Genomic DNA, 25,091 nt, shown 5'->3' on the forward strand with positions numbered 1-25,091 from the left:
AAACGCGAATTCTGCGTGAAACTAAAACTTTGGTAACAGAGTCAACCAAAAAGGAAGCCGACTCGGCCGGAGGAAGGAAACGCAAGGATGATCAAGCGCGCGATGAGCGAAGGTCGGGCAAGCGGCCGGACCGAAGATTTTCCGCGTATACTCCCTTGAACAAGACTCAGGAAGAGGTATTGATGGAAATAAAAAACGAAGGCTTTGTTAACTGGCCCAGTAAGCTCAGGAGTAATCCTAATCGGCGGGACAAGGATAAATACTGCCATTATCACCGTGATCACGGACATAACACAAGTGATTGCCGTCACCTAAAAGAAGAGATCGAACGACTCATAAAAGACGGCCGACTCAGAGAACATATGGTTAAAGCTGGGGCAGCCGAGGCGCGCCCGACCGAGAGCCAACCTATGGAAGAAATCCGGACGATTATCGGCGGTCCACAAGGTGGGGGCGACTCAAACAATGCACGAAGGAATCATGCAAGAAAACTTACTCAGCCTCAGTCCGAGCTCATGATCATAGATCGGCCACCAAAGGAGAAGAAAAGAGAAAGATATTGCATCTCTTTCACGGACGAAGATGCCCGAGGCATCTATCACCCCCACGATGACGCATTGATTGTCACCCTGGCTATCGCTAACCGAAAGGTGTTTCGGATACTCGTCGATACGGGGTCATCTGCAGACGTGTTATTTACCCAGGCGTTCGACAAAATGGGGATCGAACGGTCCACACTACGCCCAGTTCGGACCCCATTGACCGGTTTTTCCGGAGGACAGGTACTGCCTGAAGGGATTGTCTCGTTGCCGCTCACCGCTGGTAGTGCCCCATGTCAGACGACGATGATGGTTGACTTCTTGGTCGTCGATCAACCCTCAGTATACAACGCAATACTCGGCCGACCTTCATTGAGTCTCCTCCAGGCCGTGGTATCCACATACCACCTTTCAATGAAGTTCCCGACCGAGTCGGGAGTCGGAATTGTCAAAGGAGACCAGCAGGATGCAAGGCGATGTTACATGATAGCCGTAAAAGGAGCCGCCGACAAAAGTCCGACCAACATATTAACGATTGAATCATTGGACCCTCGGGGCGAGAATTATGAACGAGGACAGCCGGTCGAGGATCTTGTCTCGGTCCCCTTGGCCGAGACAGATGGATCCAAGACGGTACGAATTGGCTCATCTCTGCAGTCCCCTTTGAAAGAAAAGCTGACAGGCCTGCTCCGTAGGTACGCCGACGTCTTTGCCTGGAGTCATGAAGATATGCCCGGGATCGACCCCTCTGTGGTAACTCACCGACTCAACATCGATCCGTCGTATCGACCGATCCGACAGAAGCGGCGACCGCTCGGCCCTGAACGATACGCTATCATTGAGGAAGAAGTCGACAAACTCCTCCAGGCTAATTTCATAGAAGAAGTATACTATCCAGAGTGGGTCGCGAATGTCGTGCTCGTAAAGAAATCCAACGGGAAGTGGCGGGTCTGTATTGACTATACTGACTTAAATAAAGCCTGCCCAAAGGATAGCTTTCCGCTTCCAAGGATAGACCAACTAGTAGATAGCACCGCCGGACATGAGCTCCTTAGCTTCATGGATGCTTATTCAGGATATAATCAGATTGCAATGCATAAGACAGATAAATCAAAAACTACCTTTGTCACCGACAAAGGCCTTTATTGTTACCGAGTGATGCCATTTGGTCTGAAGAATGCCGGCGCAACCTATCAAAGATTAGTTAATAAAATCTTTGCTCGGCTGATAGGCCGAACCATGGAAGTATATATTGATGACATGCTCATCAAAAGTATACACGCGGCAGATCATGTGAATGATTTAGAAGAAATGTTTCTCACCCTACGAAAGTTTCGGATGAAGCTGAATCCGAATAAATGCGCTTTTGGGGTGCGCTCTGGAAAGTTCCTCGGTTTCTTGGTTAGTCAGCGAGGAATAGAGGCAAACCCTGAGAAGATAAAGGCTTTGATTGATATGGAATCCCCTAAAACCATAAAGGACATACAAAGGTTGACTGGACGAGTCGCAGCACTTAATCGGTTCCTGTCCAGAGCCACCGATAAATGTCTCCCTTTCTTCAGACAGTTGAAAGGAAGACAAACAATGGGCTGGACGGAAGAATGTGAAGTGGCATTCCAACAATTAAAATCATGTCTCAGTTCCGCACCTCTCTTATCAAAGCCCGAATCGGGGGAGTCTTTGCTCCTTTACCTAGCGGTGTCCGAGGCAGCGGTTAGCTCGGCCTTGATACGAGAATCCGAAGGAAAGCAACTGCCGGTTTACTACGTCAGCAAAGCATTATTGCCGGCAGAAACAAGATACCCAAGCCTGGAAAAAATGGCCTTGGCTTTAATCACTTCCTCTCGCCGACTCAGGCCGTACTTCCATGCCCATACCATCATCGTAATGACCGATCTTCCGCTTCGCCAGGTATTGCAGAAACCAGAAGCTTCCGGCCGACTCACGAAATGGGCCATCGAATTGAGTGAATTTGACATTCAATATAAACCAAAGGCAGCAATCAAAGGGCAAGCAGTAGCTGATTTTATCGCCGAAGGAACTCCACCATTCGAGCTCCCGGTCAACGATATGCCAAAGGATGTTGCAGTTCCAACAACCGCTCCCCCGACCCTTACCTACCCTATTCCCTGGAAACTATTTGTCGACGGTTCTTCCACCTCGAAGGCAAGTGGGGCTGGGGTTGTGCTGGAAACCCCCGATCATACCTATATACAGTATGCCTTACGACTTGGATTCCAAGCGTCGAACAATACGGCGGAATATGAAGCATTGTTACTCGGCCTCCGTCTCGCCGCTAGCTTGGAGGTCACGCACCTCAGTGTTTTCAGCGACTCTCAGTTGGTTGTTAATCAAGTTACCGGTGTATACCAGACACGAAAAGACCAGTTAAGGGCGTACATGCAGAAAGCGAAAGAACTTATCAACGGATTTCAACTCTGTCGTGTCACTCGGATCCCTCGCACGGAAAACAGCAAAGCCGATTTACTAGCAAAGCTCGCCTCAGCCGATGAAGATGAAATACCCAGGTCCGTCCCTGTCGAATACGTCGATAAGCCGAGTATAGATGAACCAATTAGCGAGGCCGTCAATACAATCAACTCGGAACCATCCTGGATCGATCCAATCCGCCAATACCTTGACGAATGGAAGTTGCCCGAGGATCGCGCCGAGGCTCGACGAATTAAGATCCGAGCCTCCCGTTACACCATACTCAACGGAACCCTCTATAAGAAAGGTTACTACGCCCTTTCTGCGGTGCCTCAAACCCAGCGAGGCGATTATGTATTACGGGAAATCCATGAAGGAATCTGCGGAAACCACTCCAGAGGGCGATCTCTCGCCCATAAGGTCCTACGACAGGGATACCGGCCCACTATCCAACACGACGCCCGCGAGCAGCTCGTTCAAAAATGCGACAAATGTCAACGATTCGCAGCAATTCCGAGGCAAGCCCCGAGGCACTGACGCCGATGATCGGTCCTTGGCCCTTCGCACAATGGGGTGTCGACATCATAGGCCCGCTCCCTATGGGAAAAGGTCGAGACCAAGTTTGCCGTGGTAGCAGTGGACTATTTCACGAAGTGGGCCGAGGCGAGCCATTAGCTAAAATAACCAAGCAGAAGATCACCGAGTTTGTGTGGAAAAATATTATCTGCCGATTCGGAGTGCCCCGTACCATTGTCACAGACAATGGAAGGCAATTTGATAATAGGAGCTTTCGCGAGATGTGCGACAACCTCGGAATCAGAAACGTTTATTCTTCACCTCATCACCCTCAAACCAACGGACAGGTTGAGGCGGTTAACAAGATTATCAAGCAACATCTTCGGACCAAGCTTGGCCGGGCCAAAGGAGCATGGGCCGAAGAGCTCCCGAAGATTCTTTGGGCTTACCGAACTACAGCTCGAACAGCCACAGGAGAGACTCCGTTTTCACTAGCTTATGGCTCGGAAGCCGTCACTCCCGTTGAAGTCGGATTACCTTCGGCTCGAATCACCTCATTCAATGTAGAAGAGAATGAAGAACTCCTTGCACTCGGACTCGACCTTTTGGACGAACAAAGGGAAGTGGCGCGGCTGCGCACGGAGGCGCGGCAACGACAAGTGGCTCGGTTCTACAATACCCGAGTTAAGGTTAGAAGGTTTCGAATGGGAGATATGGTTCTCCGGAAAGTTTTCTCCAACACCAAGGAATTTGGATCGGGTACGCTGGGACCCAATTGGGAAGGACCCTATATCGTCTCGGGCACCATACGACCAGGAACGTATCGGCTAGAAGACCTAAACGGACAACCATTGCCTCACCCTTGGAACGCTAAACACCTCAAGGTCTACTATTCCTAGCTCGGTACTCAATGTTTAAAGACTCTGAACTAAGAAAGATTAAAGCCAAATCAAATGAATAAAGCTAAGTATTTTTCTTTCATTCATCAAAGCACGTACAAATACAATGTGTGACTACATCAAAGTGAATAAAAAAAATCAAAGGGCCCTGGTAACTGTCCTCATGCACCGGCCTCGCCCCCAGCAGCAGTGTCTTCGGCAGCGGCGTCCGGGTTCTCGGGTTCCGAGGCTGCTCCACCCTCGATTTCTGAAAGGTCAAGGTCAGGAAAAGATTCCTTTATATCCTTGACGCATTCCAGATATCCGCTTTGGAACAAGCGGTCCCTCTCGTCCTCGAACTCTGCCGACTCAAGGAAAGCTTGGACGGCTTGGTCCCTGGCCTTCTCAGCCTCCCGAGCCTTCTCGTCGGCCTGTCGAATACGCTCCGCCGCCTCAAGCTTAGCCTGAGCTAAGTCATCTGCGCACGAAGCATGAACTGCGAGAATTCGCCGGTTCTCTTCTTCAGCCTCGGAAAGCAGAGCCAGTACCCGAGCGACCTCCGCTCTCGCTTCATCCAAGGCTCTTCTGGAGGAAGCCGCCTCTGCTCCCGCATCTTCGGCAGCCTTCCGGGCAAGAGCCGCCTCGCCTGTCAGGATGCCGACCCGGATTTCGGCCTCCTCGCGCCGCCCTTCAGCTTCTGACAGAAGGGTCTGCAGCCGATGAGTTGAGGATAGCTCCTTGCTGGCCTTAATCAAGCAGGGAGCGAGTTCGAAAAGCATCCTCGCTGCATGGCTGACGGTTTGCGATGACGGGGCGTTATAGAGCCTCACGAACTCTCTTTCGCCACCGTGGGCTAAGGCCCAGGGAACCATCCCCGATACCACTTGCTGCAGGACAGACGGCCCTTCCTGGTTCGTCTCCTCCCCTCTGGAGGATGCGGTCCTCGTCTCACCTTCCCCTCTGGAAGACGCGGCCCTGGTCTCTTCCTCCCGTCTTGGAACGTCCGTTTCAACGTTCGCCGAGTCGGGTGCCGCCTGAGGTTCCGAGGCAACAACCGCCGTCTCTTCAGCCCTTTCTTCTAGGTCGGGAATTTCAACGACGGGAGGGGCAGAAGAACTCGCTGGTTCTTTCTCCTTCCGCACCACCTTTTGCCTCTTAGGCGGCCGAGGCTCCGACAAAAGAACTGACCGCGGAGGAGCCTTCAACTTCGTGAATGCCCTAAGGGGAGGACGAGCTCCAGTCATTTCGGGGAGCCGGCTCGTGAATAACCCTGAGATTGGGACGTGATGCTCTCTTGCTGTTAAAATTAAAAATAAAAAAATAAAAAACGAAGTAAGTCGGGAAATTCGGGAAACTCGGAAGACACATTTTCAATTACTGTGACTTCCGAGTCTGACTGCAAGATGAAGGCGTTACTGTACAAGCACCTTCCAAGACTGTCACGGATCCAACGTCCTCAACTCTTTGATCCGAGCCGAGGCACTAGAGCCGAGCTTCGCCCGCTTCTTCGGGATATCTGCCAGGCACAAGTCCTTCAGACTCAGAATATTACAAAAAATGAAAAAGGACGAGAGAGAGAGAACCCAAGTCACCTGCCCTCTGGAATGTCCGAGGAACACGAGCCTCGTAAGACCCGGAGTCATCAGTCTCCCACCGACCACATGCCCAAAACCAACGCTCTCTCCAATGTTTGTTGGAAGTGGGAGGGTCAATTATCAAGGAACCGCCTCCGCCTCGCCAAGCAGCGAAGACGTAGAAGCCAGGGTAGTTCGGATTCACCCGCACTTGGTACAGGTGGAGAAATTCGTCGACTGTAAGCGGTGGCTGTTCCATCTCGGCCCACAACACCGCACACCCGAATAAGTTCCTCCACCCATTCGGGACTATCTGCCCCGGGGCAATCTGAATGCGAGACAATACTCCCCGGACGATGGCCTGAAGGGGCAGACGCAAGCCGCATTGCATTGACACTTGGTAAATGGCGACCGCCCCAGCAGGAGGGTGATCCGGCAAATCATTTGGACGGGGGAGATAGGTGATGACCGATTCGGGGATGTGATACCCGATTCGGATTCTGTCTAAGTCCGCCTCAGTTAAAACTGAGGGAACCGGACCGCTTAAATCTTCCCCCGATCCTTCTCCTTCAGACTCGGCATGCGCCGGTTCATCGACAGGAACTGGATTGGAGGTTCCCTCAGCAATCAACATTTCATCTTCTTCCTCCTCATCTTCCTCCATGCCCCTTGGGAAGTTAGGCCTTCCCGGGCGGGTTAATAAAGACGACCCACCACGAGAAGGAACAACGAAGGTAGGGCGCTCCGCCGGAGCTTCAGTGACTCTCTCAGATAGAAAAGCAGCGTTGGCATCCACTGCTATCTCCGTCAGTAAGGAAGGCGATTCCGCAACATTCCAAAAACGTTGCGCTTCGCCTTCGTCTCCGGAAGCTCCCCCCTGGGGACTTCGAGAACCCCTATCCGCCATTATTATCTAATAGAGAGGGAGGAGAAACTCACCGGAGGGAGAAACGAAAACGGAAATGGCGGAAGGAAGCGCTGACGGTTAAGAGAGAGGAAAGGAAGAAGATGAAAGACTGAGAAGGCTCCAAAGGGAATGAAAAGTAGGAATGACAATAGAAGTTCAAAATGCGGACCCCCACCAATTTATAAGATCGCCATACGGCGGGAGTAATTAATGAGGAAATGATTCGACGCCTGCATCGATTCCCCCACTCGACACGTGGCGCTCGTCGACTGACGACAATAATGCTCTTGCTACGTGTCCAACCCTCATTGGCGGGATGAGCGACTTGACGGCTGACGGCGCATGCGATGTCAGGAACCGAACCGCCTCCCGTCAAAGGCGACATGGAACGCATTAAATGACCACCTACTGTCTCGGACTGGGTTATGAACCGACTCAAAACTCGCTACTCCTAAGTGTCATATGAAACACACGGAGTAGGGGGGCTTACTGTTGGGGATAAAAAATACAAGTCCGCAGACTCGGACTTAATGCCTCGGATCACAAAAGGATGTGTCAAGTCCGAGGCATGGTGCGCTAAACCGAGACAAAGGTTGAGTCGGTTCGGACGACTCATCAGCGTCCCGGGCATGCGTCGGGCGGACCACCCTGCCAGACCGATCATCGCTAGGTCGAGCCTCATCCCGGATATCTTGGGATAAGATCTCCGACCCCGAAGCTCACGGGATCGGATGAAGGCTCAAGATGGGCACGATCTTATCCCCGTGATCCCAGGAGAAGATCCCGCGCTCAATATCGGGAAGAGAATCCTCGTGCGACACACGCCCCAGTAGCTATAAAAGAAGGACCCCTGTCACCTTGAGAGGTACGGAACAAATCCTCTCTAAAAAGCTCCTCAATACTCTTAGACCTAGAATCCAGGCCTGACTTTGGCATCGGAGGGTCCCCTGCTCAAGCCAGGGTCTCCTTTGTCCCTTTTTCTTCTTGGTTCATGACACATCTAAACTAGGACCCATAATTTGAACTGTATAACTAGATTTCTCATTCCACATGCAAATATAAAGTAACAAGTTCATGTATGCCATCCATCACTCTTGCAGAATATCAAAGTTTTTCTCTTAATATTAACCATATGATGGCCACATCTTACAGTGTCACACACACACACACACAGAGAGAGAGAGAGAGAGAGAGAGAGAGAGGTACAAAAACCACGTGCTTACTAGAGTTCCATATCCAGTGGAATTGGTTTATATTAAGTGGACTGCCAGGACTCTAAGCCTACTGGGGAGACTGGAGGGTTACTGTAAGGAGAGGGAGGACGCGGGTAATGACGTCTATGAGGGGTATGATGCCGGTGAGGTCGTCTATCCCCGACGGTCTCCCTTCCACGTTCGGATAATGGAATCCCTGAAAAATAATAATAATAATAATGATAATAATAATAAAAATATATATTCATTAAGAACCGGAATCCACTACGACACTTACGCTAGTTTATCAGGTTCTACCCTCGGTACTAAACCCTGAGTCCAAAAATCAACTAGACCCACAATTCAAATGGATCACACCTCCCTGAATATGGGGGATGTGATTCCAACCAATATGCTTGTGTGTGAGGCAATTGTTGCATCTTTCATTAGATTCATTAATCAAGTATAAATAACGTCATGGATGAAACACATATATCTTGGTAGGGCGCACAGAGCACCGACCACCAGCCACTTGCTGGTGGCAGGGGGAGTAGCCAATCCGATTTCCCATGTTTTCTATCATAGCACGTACCATCCACTTGGAAGCGGATTGGCTGGTGTACCACACACCAGCCATATAGCTGGTGTGTTGATGTCAGAAAGTTCAGTGGGTCCCATCATGAAGTATGTGTTATATCTAAACCGTCCATACATTTTGCGAGCTCTTCGTAAGGTTTTAACCAAAAAATAAAACAGATCTAAAGATCAAGTAGACCTCACAACAAAAAGAAGTAGGGGATTGAATGTCTACCATTGAAACCCTTTGGGGGTCACAGAAGTTTTGTATCAATATGACTTTTTTCCTTCTTCATTTAGGTCTTTTGTGACCTTATGAACAGATTGGATGGAAAATAAACGTTATGGTGGACCATTGATCTTTGGATATGATTATTTTTTGACTCATGCTCTAAAAACGGTGTGGATACAGTAAATACATCTGTTTTTGGGCCACGTAACTTTCACCCAACTCAGAGCTCGAGGAGCGTCAGCGCTCGTATTGGCACGACACGTTTTCACACCAGCTAATCCGCTTCCCTGTTTAGACGGCTCGTGTTCCAACGAGACCTCAAAAATGAATAAGATAAAAAAAATTCAAGTGGGCCACCCGGCGGACAACGTAGAGAAGGACACTCACCGTTAAAACCTTCTACGGGCCATCCAAGTTGATTACAGCTGGGATTAACCAACAGGGGAATTAAAAACCTGATCTAAACCTTTGGTGAGTCGAAGAAGATTTCAACGGTGCGCGCCTCATCCGCACTGTTTCCAGTGACCCACTCGAGTCTGTATCCGCTTGATTACTCTTGATCATCATCACATCATAGACTGAACTTCCACAAGTGAGGGACGGGGTGGATGTCAGACAGACACGATGGTGGGCCCCACCAACCGTCTTTCAGCGTCCATCGCGGCCCACATACATTCTGTGTTTTCCCATGATCGGGACGTTGGGCAGATGCTTTATAACGTCCACCGTATAAAAACTGCTTTGAAAAGATTATATTTACCAGTAGTATCTGCAGATAGATTAAGAAAAAAAGAAAAGGAAAAAAAATAATTAGTGGATCATTCAATTTAAAAAATCAAAAGACAAGATCATCATTTGAGAGTGATGTAGTAGCCAAGTGCACATGAACGGCACATATCATTATACCGTTTCAGATGGTGTACGGGAAAAGAATTCCATGCATTTCTCTTCTTAATTCCACACGTGTGTGATATCCATCGCATCCATATGCAGGACCATGTTTTATGTGACACGTGCGAAAGATTTGAGCTCTACAACAGGAAACATACATAGTATAGATGTTGGGTTATAAAAGTCAAACTATTTAACATCTCAGGTGGGCTACAGCACATCCAAACAAATATTCAATGGCTATAAAACAAGATTTTCCTCCGCAATTTGATACGTTATGGCACACTGGAAAAGATAATTGTTTGGTTGTGTTAACAAAAGATCTAACAATTATATTTGACCTTATCAAAAGGTCAGATGCGATCTACGCACGTTTGATAGCGTGTGGATGTCTATGGATCTAATATACACCCTTGTACTAAACCTTGCACTTGATTGGCACGTGTACGTAGGGCCGAAAGTCTGGTGGGCTCAACCTGGCCGACCCGTGACTAACCCAACATTGGACTCGTCTAGGCAAGATGTATCGGATTTGGTTTCAAGCTTGGACTCGCGCTATACAAACACTAACCCAACAAACTTTGAATTGGGATCATGTTGAGGTCTGGGGTTACCTGACCCAACCGAACCTGAACCGGATTGATATATAAGTTACTTATAAATTATAATTGAGTGTGGATCGTCATCGTTGAAGGCACGACAAATTCCATTGTCATCGAGTCTCATTGGGCCACATCATTTCTAATGACTCAGGCTAACAAGATATGTTGGATTTCTCTCTCCCAAATAGATTGCGTACTACACAACATGACTTTTAAAAGAGTAGTTGTCCTATGTTTACAATAAATAATCACATATATAATTAATAAAATTATAAGTATAAAAAATAAGATGTATATTAAAATATAATAGACTAACGTAATAACAAAAATATTAGCATGTATCTACTCTACCAACCCAACTGAACATGCTTGGGTTGGGCTTGGGCTGAGAATTACCAACCCGAGGTTAGGTTGCTGGCACAGGGAGGGATGCGATGAGGTCCATCACCATCTTTCTCAAGGAATAACTACTCCAAATCCACGGAGCTCTCTAGACTCCTCACAAAGCTTCTTTGAATTCACGAGGGAGAATAGTAGGAATACTTCCTAATAAATTTGAAATATATAAAAAATAAATAAAATTATAACTTTTTAAGTGAGGAACTCAAACCTAGGATGGAGTTTTAGACTTAGATTCCAACTATAATACCATAAAAACGTGACTGAATATAAATAGTAAACTTACTATCTATAACGGCCTATATTATTCCTACTAGACTTTGTGGTTTTTGTCCAAAATTAGTGTCCAATTTAACCTAACCACATTATTCTCTTAACTTTTCTAAGCCCTTTTCATATTGGGCATGACTTTTACAATTCAAAGGATCAACAGCTATACTCAAACTAAAGCTTACCATATATAGTAAAAATGAAATTAAATAGGACTTTTAGCCTTCGATCAAATGGAATCTCGTAAATCTGGCGTGTGCAACCCCATATAGAGGTTTGGTTGGCTTAAGTAGGTTCTCCTACCCTAAAATTGTATATAATATGTCAAAAAAATCATCCAAGTTTGCGAGGTATGACTGATTTAAGGTTCCGATGGTCTAGATAATTTCCACCTCCGATCGGGCCTTCTCTAATCCATCTTTGCCATGAAAGTGTCTACGACCTTCTCGATATCAATCCCCTTCACTTCAAAAGAACTCTACCTTGGGTTTTAATCTATCTTTGATTCATGATACTTGTTTAGGTCTACAACGTCGAAAGTATGTGCGATCTCCATGTCATTTAGAAGATCAATAAAGTAAGTGTTGTTGTTGATCTTTTGGAGGATTGGTATCAATCCAATCTTCTTGTTGTTCAGCTTGTTGTAGGTCCCGAATGGAAATATCTTCTTGCGTAACTGAACCATAATATTGTCACCCACCTCTAACATCTTTTGCCATTAATACTTGTCGGCTTGCTCCCTGTACTTGTCATTCGAAGCTTGTAACTTAGCTTGTATATCTGCATAAATGCCCACAATCCCAACCACACTACCTTCTGCGATTCGGTCTCTAATAAATCATTCCGCGTCGCCAACCACTGGAATTATACGGTGTAATCTGTGACAATTTGATTTCCTTGTCGACAACCTTGGTATTGTTGGAATAACTCCTACTCGTAATCACTAGGAATGAATCATGATCGAAGAAGGCGTCTCACCACAACCATGATCGAATGAACGCCTTGTTCTATTGGGCATGTAAGAGTTGTAATTACCATTGTCAAGAGTGGAGTTCTCGCTTTGATACAACTTGGCGCAGGGAGGAACACGATGAGGTCAACCACCGTCTTTCTCAGGGAATAACTACTACGAATCCACAGAGCTCTATGGACTCCTCACAGAGCTTCCTTGAATCCACGAGAGATAAAAGCATGAATAATTCCTAATAAATTTAAAATAATTTGATTGATGGCAAAAATAAAAAATAAAATTTCAACTTTTAAATAAGGAAATCAAACTTAGGACATAGTTTTAAACTTAGATTCCAACTCAAACGCCCTAAAAACGTGACTTACTATAAATAGTAAACTTACTATTTATGGATGACCTCCATTCCTACAAAACTGTGGTTTTCGTCCAAAAATGGCAAGTGCCCAATATGTACCAATCATGTTATTCTCGTGATTTTTCTAAGCCCTTTTCATGTTGGGCAGTACTTCTACAACTTAGAGGATCAAAAGTTATACTTGAATTAAAGCTTACTAGGGATAGAAAAGCAAAATTAAATAAGACTTTTGACTGTCGATCATATGGAATCTCACAAATTCAGCATGCACAACCACAACCTAGCTTAGAGGGTTGGTTGGCTTAAGCATGTATTTTTATACAAAATCATATATAATATTTTAAAAAACTCATCTAGATTTGCAAGATATGACTGATCTAATGATTTGACGGTTTGAATTGTTTCCACCTCCCCTCGGGCCTTCTCCAGTCCATCTTTGACAAGAAAGTGTCTGTGATCCGCTATACATGATCAGTTGAGGTACAGGGTTGTTCAAGGGTTGAGCACCAACCCAACCCAACTGGCCTGACTTTCAACCCTAGGTGTATGACATATAAGACGATTTGCCGTCCACAAGAGTGCTGCGGTACAATATATGGGAGTGCCTGTACTGACACGTGGATTAGCAAACCTCAATTGCAGGGTATCAATGCGCTTGGTTGGATCTGCCGTCCAAGACATCTTGTTAGCACAAAAGAAAGGCTTGGAAATGTGTTTCTTTGATTGTAGATCAACATCACTGGACACCCCATCTTTTGTCCAGTGCATCTTTATGGTGGGGCCCACATGATGGAAGGATTGGATCTAGGACTTGTCTGCCCCTTTGGAAAATGGTTGGCTTGTAGAAGTGCTGCCTTGTACACTCATGTAGAAGTTTGGATGGCTGGCTATGGACCGCGTGATAGATTATAGAAAATCAATATGACTTTTTGGAATAGTTAAGTGGTAGACTAGTCATAATTGATACACTAGTCACAATCAATATAACTTTTTGGAACCCCACACGATGGACAGTCCAAACCAGTAATAGTCCTCCTCTGTTACAATTAATATGGACCTTTCATTTCCTATCCATAATCTCACGAAGGTGTTTGTATAGCTGATAAGACCTTATAGTATCCATTATTGATCAAGGTGATTTTTTAGGAGGCATTGGCCATAAAATTTGGGCCCCACATGATGGATAGTACACATGGCTGATTAACCGTTTGATAGTAATAAATATAGAATATTCATTTCTAATTCATGATTAGAATGTTGGGATCATTATGTGAAAGTGAACTGGCAGACTGAGTGGAGATACCTCGTTTCAACACTTGAGGTCTTGGTGTCGATCCCTAGTGGGGGTGGCTACATGATGTGTGTGTACTGACATGGGTGTGTACTAACAAGCTCACCCCAAAAAAATAAAAATATAAAATAAAAATAAATAAAATCATATACTATTCAATTTCCTAAAAACATTGATGGGCTGATGAAAGTGATCATTTTTGGTAGGGATTGACCACCAAAGCTGCTACCACATGATAAACAGTATATATCATTAGAACGACATTTTCTTGCATAATGTGTAGGAACCCTCCGTTAATTTCCTATATCTAATGATCTGATGGTTACAATCTTCAAGTCGAAGTCATGTATATCAAGGGACTTTATCACTTCAACACCCCCCCGCACGTGCGAGGTGGGAACTCCGCACGGGAACATATTGACGAAGGTGGAGGGACACTCACACCATAAATAGGCTGGGCTTAATTTCCCGGTCCCTGGGCCGGACCTGATTTTCCTGACCCCCCGTGGGAGAATAATATATTAGCGAGGCATATTTGTTGCTCTCGAGATTCGAACATAGGACCTTCCGCTCTGATACCATGTCAAACAACCATTTACTCCAAAAGCTTAAGCTGTTAGAGTGTGGTGTATCAATGTATATCAAGGGACTTTATCACTTCAACACCCCCCCGCACGTGTGAGATGGGAACTCTGCATGGGAACATATTGACGAAGGTGGAGGGACACTCACACCATAAATAGGCTGGGCTTGGATCATCGGATCAAAGTGATATGTAGTGGGAATGGTAATGAAAGGTTGGCTCAATGTAAAAATGTCTAGATCAATGACAAGACCACTATAATATTATTTGATATGGGCCATCCATTTTCGTAGACATTAATTAGATGGTTACCTGTCCATTTTTGTCCATTTTCGTAGACATTAATTAGATGGTTACCCCCAACATAAAGCAATGATTGATTTATTATAATCAGAACAGTGAGGTAGAAAATAATCAATCTACTCTAATTAGCAAAATATGTAAAGAGTTTGAGAGTCTGTTATTGACGCAAGGATGAACGTGATGAGGATAACTACTCCGAATTGACGGTCTTGATGATTTCTGTCTCTGATCGAGCCTTCTCTGATCCATCTTAGACATGAAAGTGTCTACAGCCCTCTCTACATCAGTTATTTACTTGAATTTTTCTTTTTCTATTCCTTATTTGATTTGATCTAAGGTGGCTTCTGCGCCCAACAAGATGGTTCATTGTGGACACATCATGATGAACAATCTAAATAACTGATGGGACCATATCTAATATAATTAATACTGTCCATTCATTTCATATACATGATTGGATAATTATGATCACCAAATAAACTGACTCTTAAGAAAGACTAGCAATCCAAGGTGGGCCTATAGGATGGCCAGGGCACATCAATCATTGGACTTATATTATAAATAATACCAAAAATTTAGTATATGGATATTGATTGGATGATAATCACGAACATCTAATGAAAGTTCTCTTTGGGTGGGATCGACTATCGAAGGTAGTCCCCATTCCCCTATGATGGATTATCTATATCACTCATTGGTCCTTTCTAATATAATAAATTTGGACAATCCAATTATCCTAGATATTGATTGGATGGTTTGGATCATCCAATTATCCTCGGTACAGAAAAGGCCCCGTTGGTTTTTGTTTTCTTTAGCCTGTTTGTTTTCTGTTTTGGCTGGAAAGCTTTTTGGTGGGCGTGTTGTCTCCCTCCTCTCCTCTCTTTTATTTTTTCTCGTCCTCCTTTATAGCTAAAGTGGCATATAAGCATCATCCAATCAAAGTGATTTTTGGGAGGAGGTATCCATCATCAAAGGTGGGGTCCACGTGATCGACAACCCAGATCTCTGATGCGTCGGATCTCCCTCTCCTCATTAGAGCGCTTTTTTTGTTATATAGAGTGGGGCTGGGGTACATTAGAGAATCCCTCAGGTGGGTGTAGTTTTTTTTTCTTTCTTTCTTTCTCCTGTTGGCTCGGCTCCGTTGCCGTGCATAGGGTTCTTAAAAGATAGGCCGTCCCGGGAGAATTTTTCTGTCTGGGGGCAGCCCGAATGTCAATTATCCTGTAAAGTTTCCGTATGAAATGAATTGCTGTGGGCTCCACAGAGTGTTTTTTTTTTTTAAAGACACAATCCATCCGTCTTCTGCACCCCATCAAATTCTCCTTGGTGCAGAGAATCCAGGACTCAGGTGGCCACACCATAGAAGCAGTTGGAAGGGGAGCACCCACCATTAAAAGCCTTCCGGGCTGTGTGTAGGGTCCACCATGTTTTGTATATGTCATCCAATACGATCAGAAGAGGCGGCTTTACCAAGAAGTATGGAAACTCCAAAAAATGGGCAACTTCAAAACTCGGGCGAGCCACCACATGATTTTAGAGGTTTTACACATGATTTTGCACAGTGTGGCTTGCTCGATTTTTGGGTCGGCATTATCTTTCATATCCAAAGAGAAAACAAGAGGGAACAGATGATAGATGGACTGGATCTCATTCAAACATCGCAGTGCGCCCTTCATATCATGTTGTATGATAGACTGATAACATACAATTCAATTGGATAGTGAATCCAAACGCCCCCTAAAAATTGCCTTTCAATTCGATGGTGCAACAACCGTACAATTTTGGAATGAAAAAAATAAATTAATTAATAATTAATAAATTAATAAATAACAACAACAAGAAGAAGACAAAACGTATCAGTGCAGTCTGGAACTTTTGTTTGTAGTTGAACCATTTTCACCGAGTGCTATCACTGAAAGGCAGAAAAGTGGGAGATGTACCTTGGAAAGGAAGATCCGTGTATGAGGCACTCGTTTCTACCATGAGAGACCATGGTCCTAGCAATATTATCAGAAGAGCACAAATGCAAGTGCAGAAAGCCCCATGAGATAGCTTCTTCATCTTCTGTTCTTTTCTTTCTCCTACTTTCCCATCTGGCTTCTCACCCATCCATGACATATAAATAGAGGTGAATCTCACGTCTTCACCAACCTTGCCCATCTGGCTTCTCACCCATCAATGACATATAAATAGAGGTGAATCTCACGTCTTCACCAACCTTGCCCATCCAACCATGGTTAAAGATTCAACGACTTAGACCAACTCGTCTGGATTTGAGTCTAGTCATGACTCATCCGAGTCAGAGGTGAATTGGCCTGACTCAGCTGAGTCGTTGTTCACTCGTTGTGTTGAACTAGATTGTGTTCTACCAAGTCCGAGTCTTAAACCATGCATTCAACTGCAATCTATCGTATGAGATCATAGGGTCTTCTTTGAGTTACACATGCCAACGTGGAACTTGTAAGCAGGACTTGGCCTGTGCATCTGCTAGGTGAGCTATGAACATACGATGGCTTAAAATTCAGGCCATAGTTCTGAAACCCGAAAACTTGACTCAGGCTCAATCGTCAGCCTCGTTGGGTCAACTTGAAGAATTTTACAAGTCTTCATTTGACTTCACCTATTATTTAATAATGAAATGAAATATATTTAAGGTTGTGTTTGGTTGCAAAAGTATTGTGATTTTTCCTGATTAATAAATCTAATTTAGTTTTAAATAGCAGTATACTACCTGTAACTTCACTGTTACGAAAATCTGATCGTATAAAATTCAGATGAACACCGCAGAATAGCTGGACTTCACTTATTGTTTGACCGCAACAACAGGAGCAATGTAAATTTGCTCCCCCGAAACCTCTTAAGTTCACGTGGTGCGGCCCACTTGCTGTTTTTTCATGAAAGATACACACCGTCCATCTTGGGTATGTAACTATCCGTGACCCGCTCTACATCAGTGACCTGCTGATTTGTTTTTATATGAAAGATACACACCATCAATCAACACGCTGTCTAAATCAACATGCTGGTGTAGCCCACCTAGTAAGTGACCTGCTGTTTTTTTTTGTGAAAGATACACACCATCGCCAACACACTGTCTAAGTCAACATGCTGGTGTGGCCCACCTAGTAAGTGGGTCGCCCCGATTTTTGAACGGGGTGATCTCCATGGTTGCTCTACCATTTTCATGGTCCGGATGTCCTGGGAAGTCGAATATTTGTGGAAAAGATCGCACTGCACGGCAACCGTTCCCTTTTATCTAGGCTCATCTATGGTAATAATATCCGATCTCAGCCGTCTTTTGGGGCCCACTAAATAAATGACCCAGATCTGGCCCTAGAATTTCCTGCCGCATCAATAGCCAGGGTAGGTCCTGTCGCAGTTTCAATTTCAATGAGTAGGTGAGCCTACGGCTGCCCCAATCAGGCCATTTAAACCAATGATTTCTGGAACTTCGCATAGCCAGCCTGTTTGACCCTTCTTGGCGACGGAGATTCTCCCACAACTCGACCATGCGCATGGTCCATGTCTACGGCTATCTGGAGCCGTTGATACGGTGGGATACCAAATTGACAGGTCACAGCTTAAGATTTGTGGTGATCCGAGAATCTTAGCCGTTTGATTGGTGCGTTCTGCCCATTAAATGAACTTAGATGAGGTTGATAGGGTCCTGATGCATGGGAACCTGAAGAGTATCATGTTCATAAAACGCTTGATGCTAATGGTTGATTTGTACGGTTATGGTGCCTCTATTTTGTTCAATTTATGACCATGTTTGGGCAATCCATACTGTTGATATGATGGGCCACATTGGACGGACAATTACCTAAGATTTTTTTTATTTATTTTTTAATCAGTCAATACTACCCATTTCATCCATGGACGTTATTTTGGACCTTTGTTGGTGTTTATGTGTCCATTTATTTCCAGTTAACCAATCAAAGGGCCAGAATAAACAGATGTGATTTTTATTTATTTATCAACAACCCATCAAATGTGGTTTCCATCAGATGAACAGTTGGGATCCATGAACCATGGGCCCTAAGTACAAACTAGTGTGTGGGCGCGCACATGGTTGAGTTCGGTCTGGTTGCGGGGTGAAACTATAAGCCAACGGCTCCCAACGGTTCCAGAAAAACTAGAACCGAGCCGGACCGTTTGCTACCTAGAACCAAATTGGAAGTACTGGACCATAAAAAACCAGTTTGGTTCTTGTTCAGTTCTAGGCTTTTTATAATGTAGCCCAATTGCATGGTTTGTTTTTATAATCCAGCTCAATTATATGTTTTTTGTTTTTTTTTTTTTTGTTTTTTTTTTTGTTTTTTTAATGATGAATCCAGCCTAAGCTCCTCTACTAAAAAATTTTCACGGAAAGTAATCTTATCATGTTTTGTTTTTATAACCCTTTTATGTTTCCAAAATCAATCTTTTCATGTTTTGTTTTTATAACCCTTTCATGTTCGCAAAATGATATTCCTGTCAATGTATTTATTGGCTGAATTGTATAAATTATATGTTAAAAAAATAAATTTTAAATATTTATTAATAAAGGGGTCCGGTTCCAAGGTTCGGTTCTACAATTCGGTTCAGTTCTACGGACCCCAGACCAAAAACCGAGCCGTACTAACCAGTTCTTCGATTTTCAGAACTGGAACTGGTGCACTTCATAACCGGACTAAACCACACGGTTTGCTCTCTTCCAGTCCGGTTTATCAGTTCCGTGTGCACCCCTATTGCATTCTAACGCACCAAGACGTTATAATTGTTCATGCTGAGAGAAGATCTAATCCAACGGCCAAGATCCTTTGGCGAGACCTGACCACAGACCATACGATCCAAAGGATTGAAGCCGAGGAGAGAAAGTAGGTATTTCAAAATAGAAAGATGTACATGTACCCTTAGAGAGGAGTATGGAAGCAAGTGTTCCTTGATTCTACCACTAGAGACCATGATCCAAGCAATACGACGACAGGGACCACACTCTGAGCACGCACAACCCTCTTTAAATAGCTTCACCATTTTATGTGTTTTTTTTTTTTTTTTTTTTTAATTTTATTTTAAAAAAATTTTAATTTTTAATTTTACCCCTCCAATCAAATTTCTGACCATGATTGCTTACATCATACATATAGAAGGGTCCATCTCACATCTCCAACGTCCTTACACCGTCCAACACGACTCCCTGGCATGAGATTGACCATTTTCTTCAAGTTAGATGTGCCAACATGGCACCGTTTTGGGAGATCCAACCGGTTCATCTGGTGTGGTATCTAGTGAACATGCCATGGTCCAAAAATCAGGCTGGTGCACTAATAGGATGTGACACATCCGTGAGAGAACTTCCAACGGTTAGAAAATTATAGGTGACTTTATAAGGTCAACGTGCATGCGTGGCCTACAGATGGTCTATTATGGGAAGATACATGTGCAAGAGGGACTCTGACTAATGAATGACCCATGTTTTCCACGGGCATGATTCTCTCTGTCTTTGCTCTACAATGCCATGATTTTTGTCTGATACGATAAAATGGACCACGAGCTTTCCTCCAGGATAATCAAGATCAGCATCAGCGCTTTTTATCTATTTATTATTTGTTTTTCAAAAAATGCATGTGGAACACACATCGATGTGTATGTGTAATCCACTCCGACCATTAGGTGCATGACGAGAATTTAGTAATGGGGATCAAAAAATCAGTAACATCCATAATTCAGTTGGACCACATGCGTAGAAATAGTCCAGGGGATGCCTACCATCGAAACTGTTGGACTTGGCACGGCCCACATAAGTCACTTATAGACGTAATTTTTTTAGTCCCACGAATGAATTTAATTTTACAAGTCATCTAATGGTTGGAGTGGATTTCATATGGATATTATAATAGGCCATGTAAAAATTCAACGGTAGAGGTCGCCTCTCCCACTGTTTTCCTTGATGTGGCCTGCCTGAATGATGAATTTGCATGGTTTTTATGTGATGAAAATTTGTCATTACAGATCTAATGGTTGGAGTGGATTTCATGAATGTATCATGGACCTCTCATGTTCTCCTTGGTGCCTTGGAAATTAGGTAGATCTAAACTCAGGTGGGCCACGCCACAGGGAACGGTTAAGATGGGGGCGGCCACCACTAATAATCTATAATCTCCCAGGTGAACGTTTGACATCGGTTTGCATATGCCATCAAATCCATTTGGACTGTAGACCCCACTCGGATAACGGCAAGAAGTTCCTGTTTGAAGGAAAGGAAACAATCCATTCAAGCCATTTTATCCATGATTCCAGACTGTGGACCCCACCTTGATGCCAGCAAGAAGTTACTGTTTGAAGAAGGAAATAGTTCATCCAAGCCATTTTATAGAGATCAATATTGCAATAAGCAACTAGGGCTGTCAATGGGCCAGGCAAAATCAATTTTTTGAATAGCCACTAGCAAGGCCTGTCCAAACGGTTCAAAATCCGGGGCAAGCAAACCCCAGGCCCAGCCCATTGACAGCCCCATAAGCAACAGACAATGCAATGCACGATTAGTCCATCCAAAACTGATCGAGTCCACCATAGTGCGTCACATCAATGACCGTTGATTTGGTTGTGATCTATAAGATTTCTATCCAACGGCATCTACATAAGATCGGTTGCAGTCAGAATTGTTGTGCCTTTATGTTTTCAAGAGTGACCATCATGGTTTTTTGGCCCAAGTTGAATTGCAACTCACCAAGTCAGCGCTGAATCAGCCCTACTCGTTGAGTTGGGGTGATTCATGGTGTCGAACCGGATCGATTCTCACCAAGTCCGAGTCGACTCATCTGAGTCAAACCCAACTTGTGCGGGTCATAAACCATGCTCACCATCGTGATGAGAAAGAGACCCAAACAAGTCTAAAAACCTTGTAAAAATTCAAAGGTAATCGTCCCCCCTCTTTCATGGTGTCTGGATTTCATGCAAAGAAACATGGGAGAGCAACATATGATCTAAGGATGATGTTGGTCATTGCCTCAACATGTCTAGGCATTGATGCTGGACTAAGACAATTATATATACGGATTTTAATTGTATTAGCCTTGCCGGGAAAATCTTCAAAAAGAAGGAAACTTTTAAAACTTTTCAGATTAAATTGCCCTTGTTTTTGGATCAACCACACAGATTTTGAATGAAAAAACAAAGCTACGTATTATCAAATTCCAAGGAAATAATGTAAACATGATTTGTTATTGAGTATACTGGAACCTATATTTAATCCGTTCATTTTCTTTCTAGCACTCTATTTATATAGGAAGATGCTAACTTCTTTCTAATACTACCTCTCCGTGAGCCACAAAACCTAATAACTTATAACAATGTCCATTTAATACAAGCTACTTTCTTTCATATGATTGACGGATGTTGATCATGGTTTTAACCATTGCCTTCCATGAAATTTCTTGTTTAATGGATAAAGTGAATCCCACACATATGCAATAGTGGACCCACAGACATTGTACGAATGGCAAAGTTTTCTTATAGTGTAGTACATTTAAGATGTTTCTAATTTTGTTTTGTGGGCGGTGGTGTCTCCCCTTTTTCGTCTGGTTTTGTTTTGCTTGTTTTTTTGTATATAGCTTGAGCTTACATGATAGGTGGGACCTGGCATTGGTGCCAGGTCCTTCCCGAATGGCTGTACAGTCTCTTGATCAATGAATTTTTGCGGCTATCGTCCACTTTTAAATAAAATAAATAAATAAATAAAAGAGAAAAAAAAGAAAAAAAGTTTTTGAAGGAGTTCGGTAACCATTGTTTCTTATGGCATGGTCTATTTAAGCCTTTGGTATGCATCCTTTTAGGGTTCATGTTTGAGAATTGTCATAGAAAGTGACTCGAAGACTATGGTGGATTTGCTCAACAAGGACAGGAGTCCGGGCTGGGTATTTTGGTATGTATGGGCCAAAATCTCATCTGTTAAAAGAAGGGTCAACTAAAGACGGTCCCTGTCCGCAGTTGCAGCCTTTGGTAGCAAGGGCTGTCCATATGGGAATCTGCTTTGGTTCCAGTGATTGGATGTAATTTTGGATAAAGTTCGGATGCTGACTGATGGGGCTGTTTGGAATCAATTCGGTAGAGGCTGGGTACGACAATGCAGCACTCAGCAGTGAAAGCCCAGTGGGAAATGGCTTGCCGGTTGCTGAGTAGAAGAGCAGAAGAACAAGCAGAAGAACGGGGTTGCTGGTCTTTCTTTTATTGGTTGATCATGGCCTCAAGACAGTTGGAATTGCCAAGTCTGTTGTTTTCATTGCTGTGGTGTAGTAGTCATCGTGGTTGCACTGTGGAGTGCGGCTGCCATGGGTTGATGTCGTGGCTAGAGGGTTGATGTTGTTGGCTGGAGGGTTCATGTCGTGGAGTAGGGGTCCGTCATGTTTGTGACGGAATGTATTGCAAGCTTGAGGATCGCATGTGGATGAATCTCCAAGCCATTGAAGTTGCAGCGGTGTTTTGGTTGCTGCCCCTTTTAGAATCGTTGAATCCTAATGCTTATGAAATTCTGGCTCATGAGCAGCTATGGCCTCAGTTCTCGGTGGCCCAGTGGGTTTGCTAGAGATTAGTTATCTGCTCTCTGTACAGCTCTAGTCCTTTTCCAGTGGGTATGCATTACTGAGGGACCCGCACCACAACAAAGGACTTGCCTTCTTTGAGAAAGAGAGAGATGCCCACTACTTGAGAGGCCTTCTACCTCCGGTGTGTCTGACGCAAGAGTTTCAGGAAAAGAGTCTTTTCGATATCCTCAGAAGGGCAGCACCTTCCTCATTTGAGTTTGGGCAGCGAGCTCAGCTCGGTCTGGGGGCTTTTGGTAGGAGTACTTGTTTTAGTAGATAGCGGTTTGGGTGATTCTATCTCTCAGCGGTGCTGCAGCAGCAGCATCGTGCAGCTCTTGGGAGGTGCAGCTCTTGGGAGGTGCAATTCTGTTGAAATGAGGGAGTCCAAGTCATGCTGGTAGGGGAGTTTCGGTTTTAGAGATTTTTTATGCAGGGAGGATAGTACAAGTCATGAAGTTTCTGTTTTTCTGCTCTGTTTTTCTATTATCTGTTTAGCGGATATGATAGGTGAGGCCCAATTCTTTTTGTGTGGAGCCCACCCGAAAATCTACCTTGTACATCCTCTGTTACTTCTTAACAAAGATACAAGGGCATGGCCCTTCTTTTGAAAAAAAATAAAATGCAGCAAGTATGATTAAAAAATGGGCCGCACATGCAAAAAATTCCAGACCACTGGAAAATGTCCCTTAAATGCTCATTTATTAAGGATGATATTCAATTAGGGATTACATCCCACATGCATCTGCAACCAGGAGAGAGAGAGAGAGAGAGAGAGAGAGAGAGAGAGAGAGAGAGAGAGAGATTGTATAGTTGGTTAGGACATGGGGTTCTCTGGTCCAGGTGGGGGTTTCACAGGAGTAACAGGATCCCTTTGTGGTGGAATTTGATGCTTCGGAGGACTTCGCAGAGGAGAGGGAGGACGTTGTGTGGGACTCCTACCACGCAAGAGCTGTCTTCCAAGACCTTGCACCACAAAACCCCATTTTCAAATGTCTTATAAAAAGGTCCAAATGCAGTCCTCTGGTACTAGGAAAAATGCAAAAGTAGAGAGCAGAAGAACTTCGCAAGACTCATCCTCCATACACCAGGCATTCATGTACGTCTGTGTAGACTTGTCAATGAGAAATGTGATCAACATATCTAATCTCTAAAATCAAACTCAATTAAGAAATCCTAACCACTCAATTGTGACAAATGTAACCAACAATTCTCTCTCTCTCTCTCTCTCTCTCTCTCTCTCTCTCTCTCTCTCTCTCTCTACCACTGAGGCAGGGGCTTGAACCCAACCGTTTCTCTTCGCATGCATATACGAACATATACATGCATGCTACTGGGGGCATGGCATGTTGGGATTCAAGTGGGGAGAGAGAGAGAGAGAGATCCACAATACTAAATTGCGGAAATATCACTTCCACCCCAATAACATTTCCACTTTTAAATTTCAACAGACCCAGACAGTTGAAAGACTGGTTGCTAATATGTACAAGTGAGACCCAAGGCTCAATGATGCAGACCATGGCTTCGTTGGGCCACAAAGTACATGGACCGTGTCCCAAAAATCTCCTATATTTTGACATTCTCTCAACCACCATTAATCACTTTCTCAGTTGAACGGACTATTGCTGCATGCCTTTGCTAACCATCTATTCTCAAGCCACAAATTGTGAGGCTAGGATTGTCCTATCAAGGAGATATTTGGGCTCGGTCCATCCATGATGGGTGCCAGCTGACCATTGGTTTAGATCACTGAAATATGGGTTCCAATTATACGAACCTATTCATCGAGGAGTGGGGGAGTTTGTAGATATGATAGAGGTGAGCTCATTTTTGCCTTCTCCAAAAGCTATTGCATCGCAACCAACTTCCAGGCCGAAGACAAAGGAGTAGTGGACGGGCTGAATCTATGATTGGACCAAGGTTTCAACAGGGTGGAAGTGGAAAGCGACTGGTCAGTAGTGGTGACCTTATTCTCCACGGAAGGGCGAGTCCCGTGGAATATTTACTGCTGGAAGAAGCGA

At 44.4% G+C, this 25,091-nt stretch overlaps 1 protein-coding gene across 7 annotated transcripts in view; it reads right to left on the reverse strand.

Annotated features, from left to right (window-relative positions):
- Positions 1 to 16,661, reverse strand: part of LOC131257832 (uncharacterized) — a 37,134-nt gene extending 20,473 nt beyond the window's left edge. The window contains exons 1-3 of one of the 7 annotated variants that reach the window (XR_009177659.1): positions 16,450 to 16,654; positions 9,301 to 9,614; positions 8,021 to 8,254 (exon numbers count right to left, since the gene is read on the reverse strand). Coding sequence is in view for 1 of the 7 variants with exons in the window: in XM_058258740.1 (XP_058114723.1) it covers positions 16,450 to 16,627 (178 nt within the window). In the remaining 6 variants the exon portion in view is untranslated. Of the gene's footprint in view, positions 1 to 8,020; positions 8,255 to 9,118; positions 9,617 to 16,449 lie in introns of those variants that run through there. The other 6 variants (XR_009177661.1, XR_009177660.1, XR_009177662.1 and 3 more) reach the window with 6 other exon arrangements.
- Between the last annotated feature and the right edge of the window lie 8,430 nt (positions 16,662 to 25,091).

The sequence above is a fragment of the Magnolia sinica genome, chromosome 10 (genome assembly GCF_029962835.1).
Source record: "Magnolia sinica isolate HGM2019 chromosome 10, MsV1, whole genome shotgun sequence".
Lineage (NCBI taxonomy): Eukaryota > Viridiplantae > Streptophyta > Magnoliopsida > Magnoliales > Magnoliaceae > Magnolia > Magnolia sinica.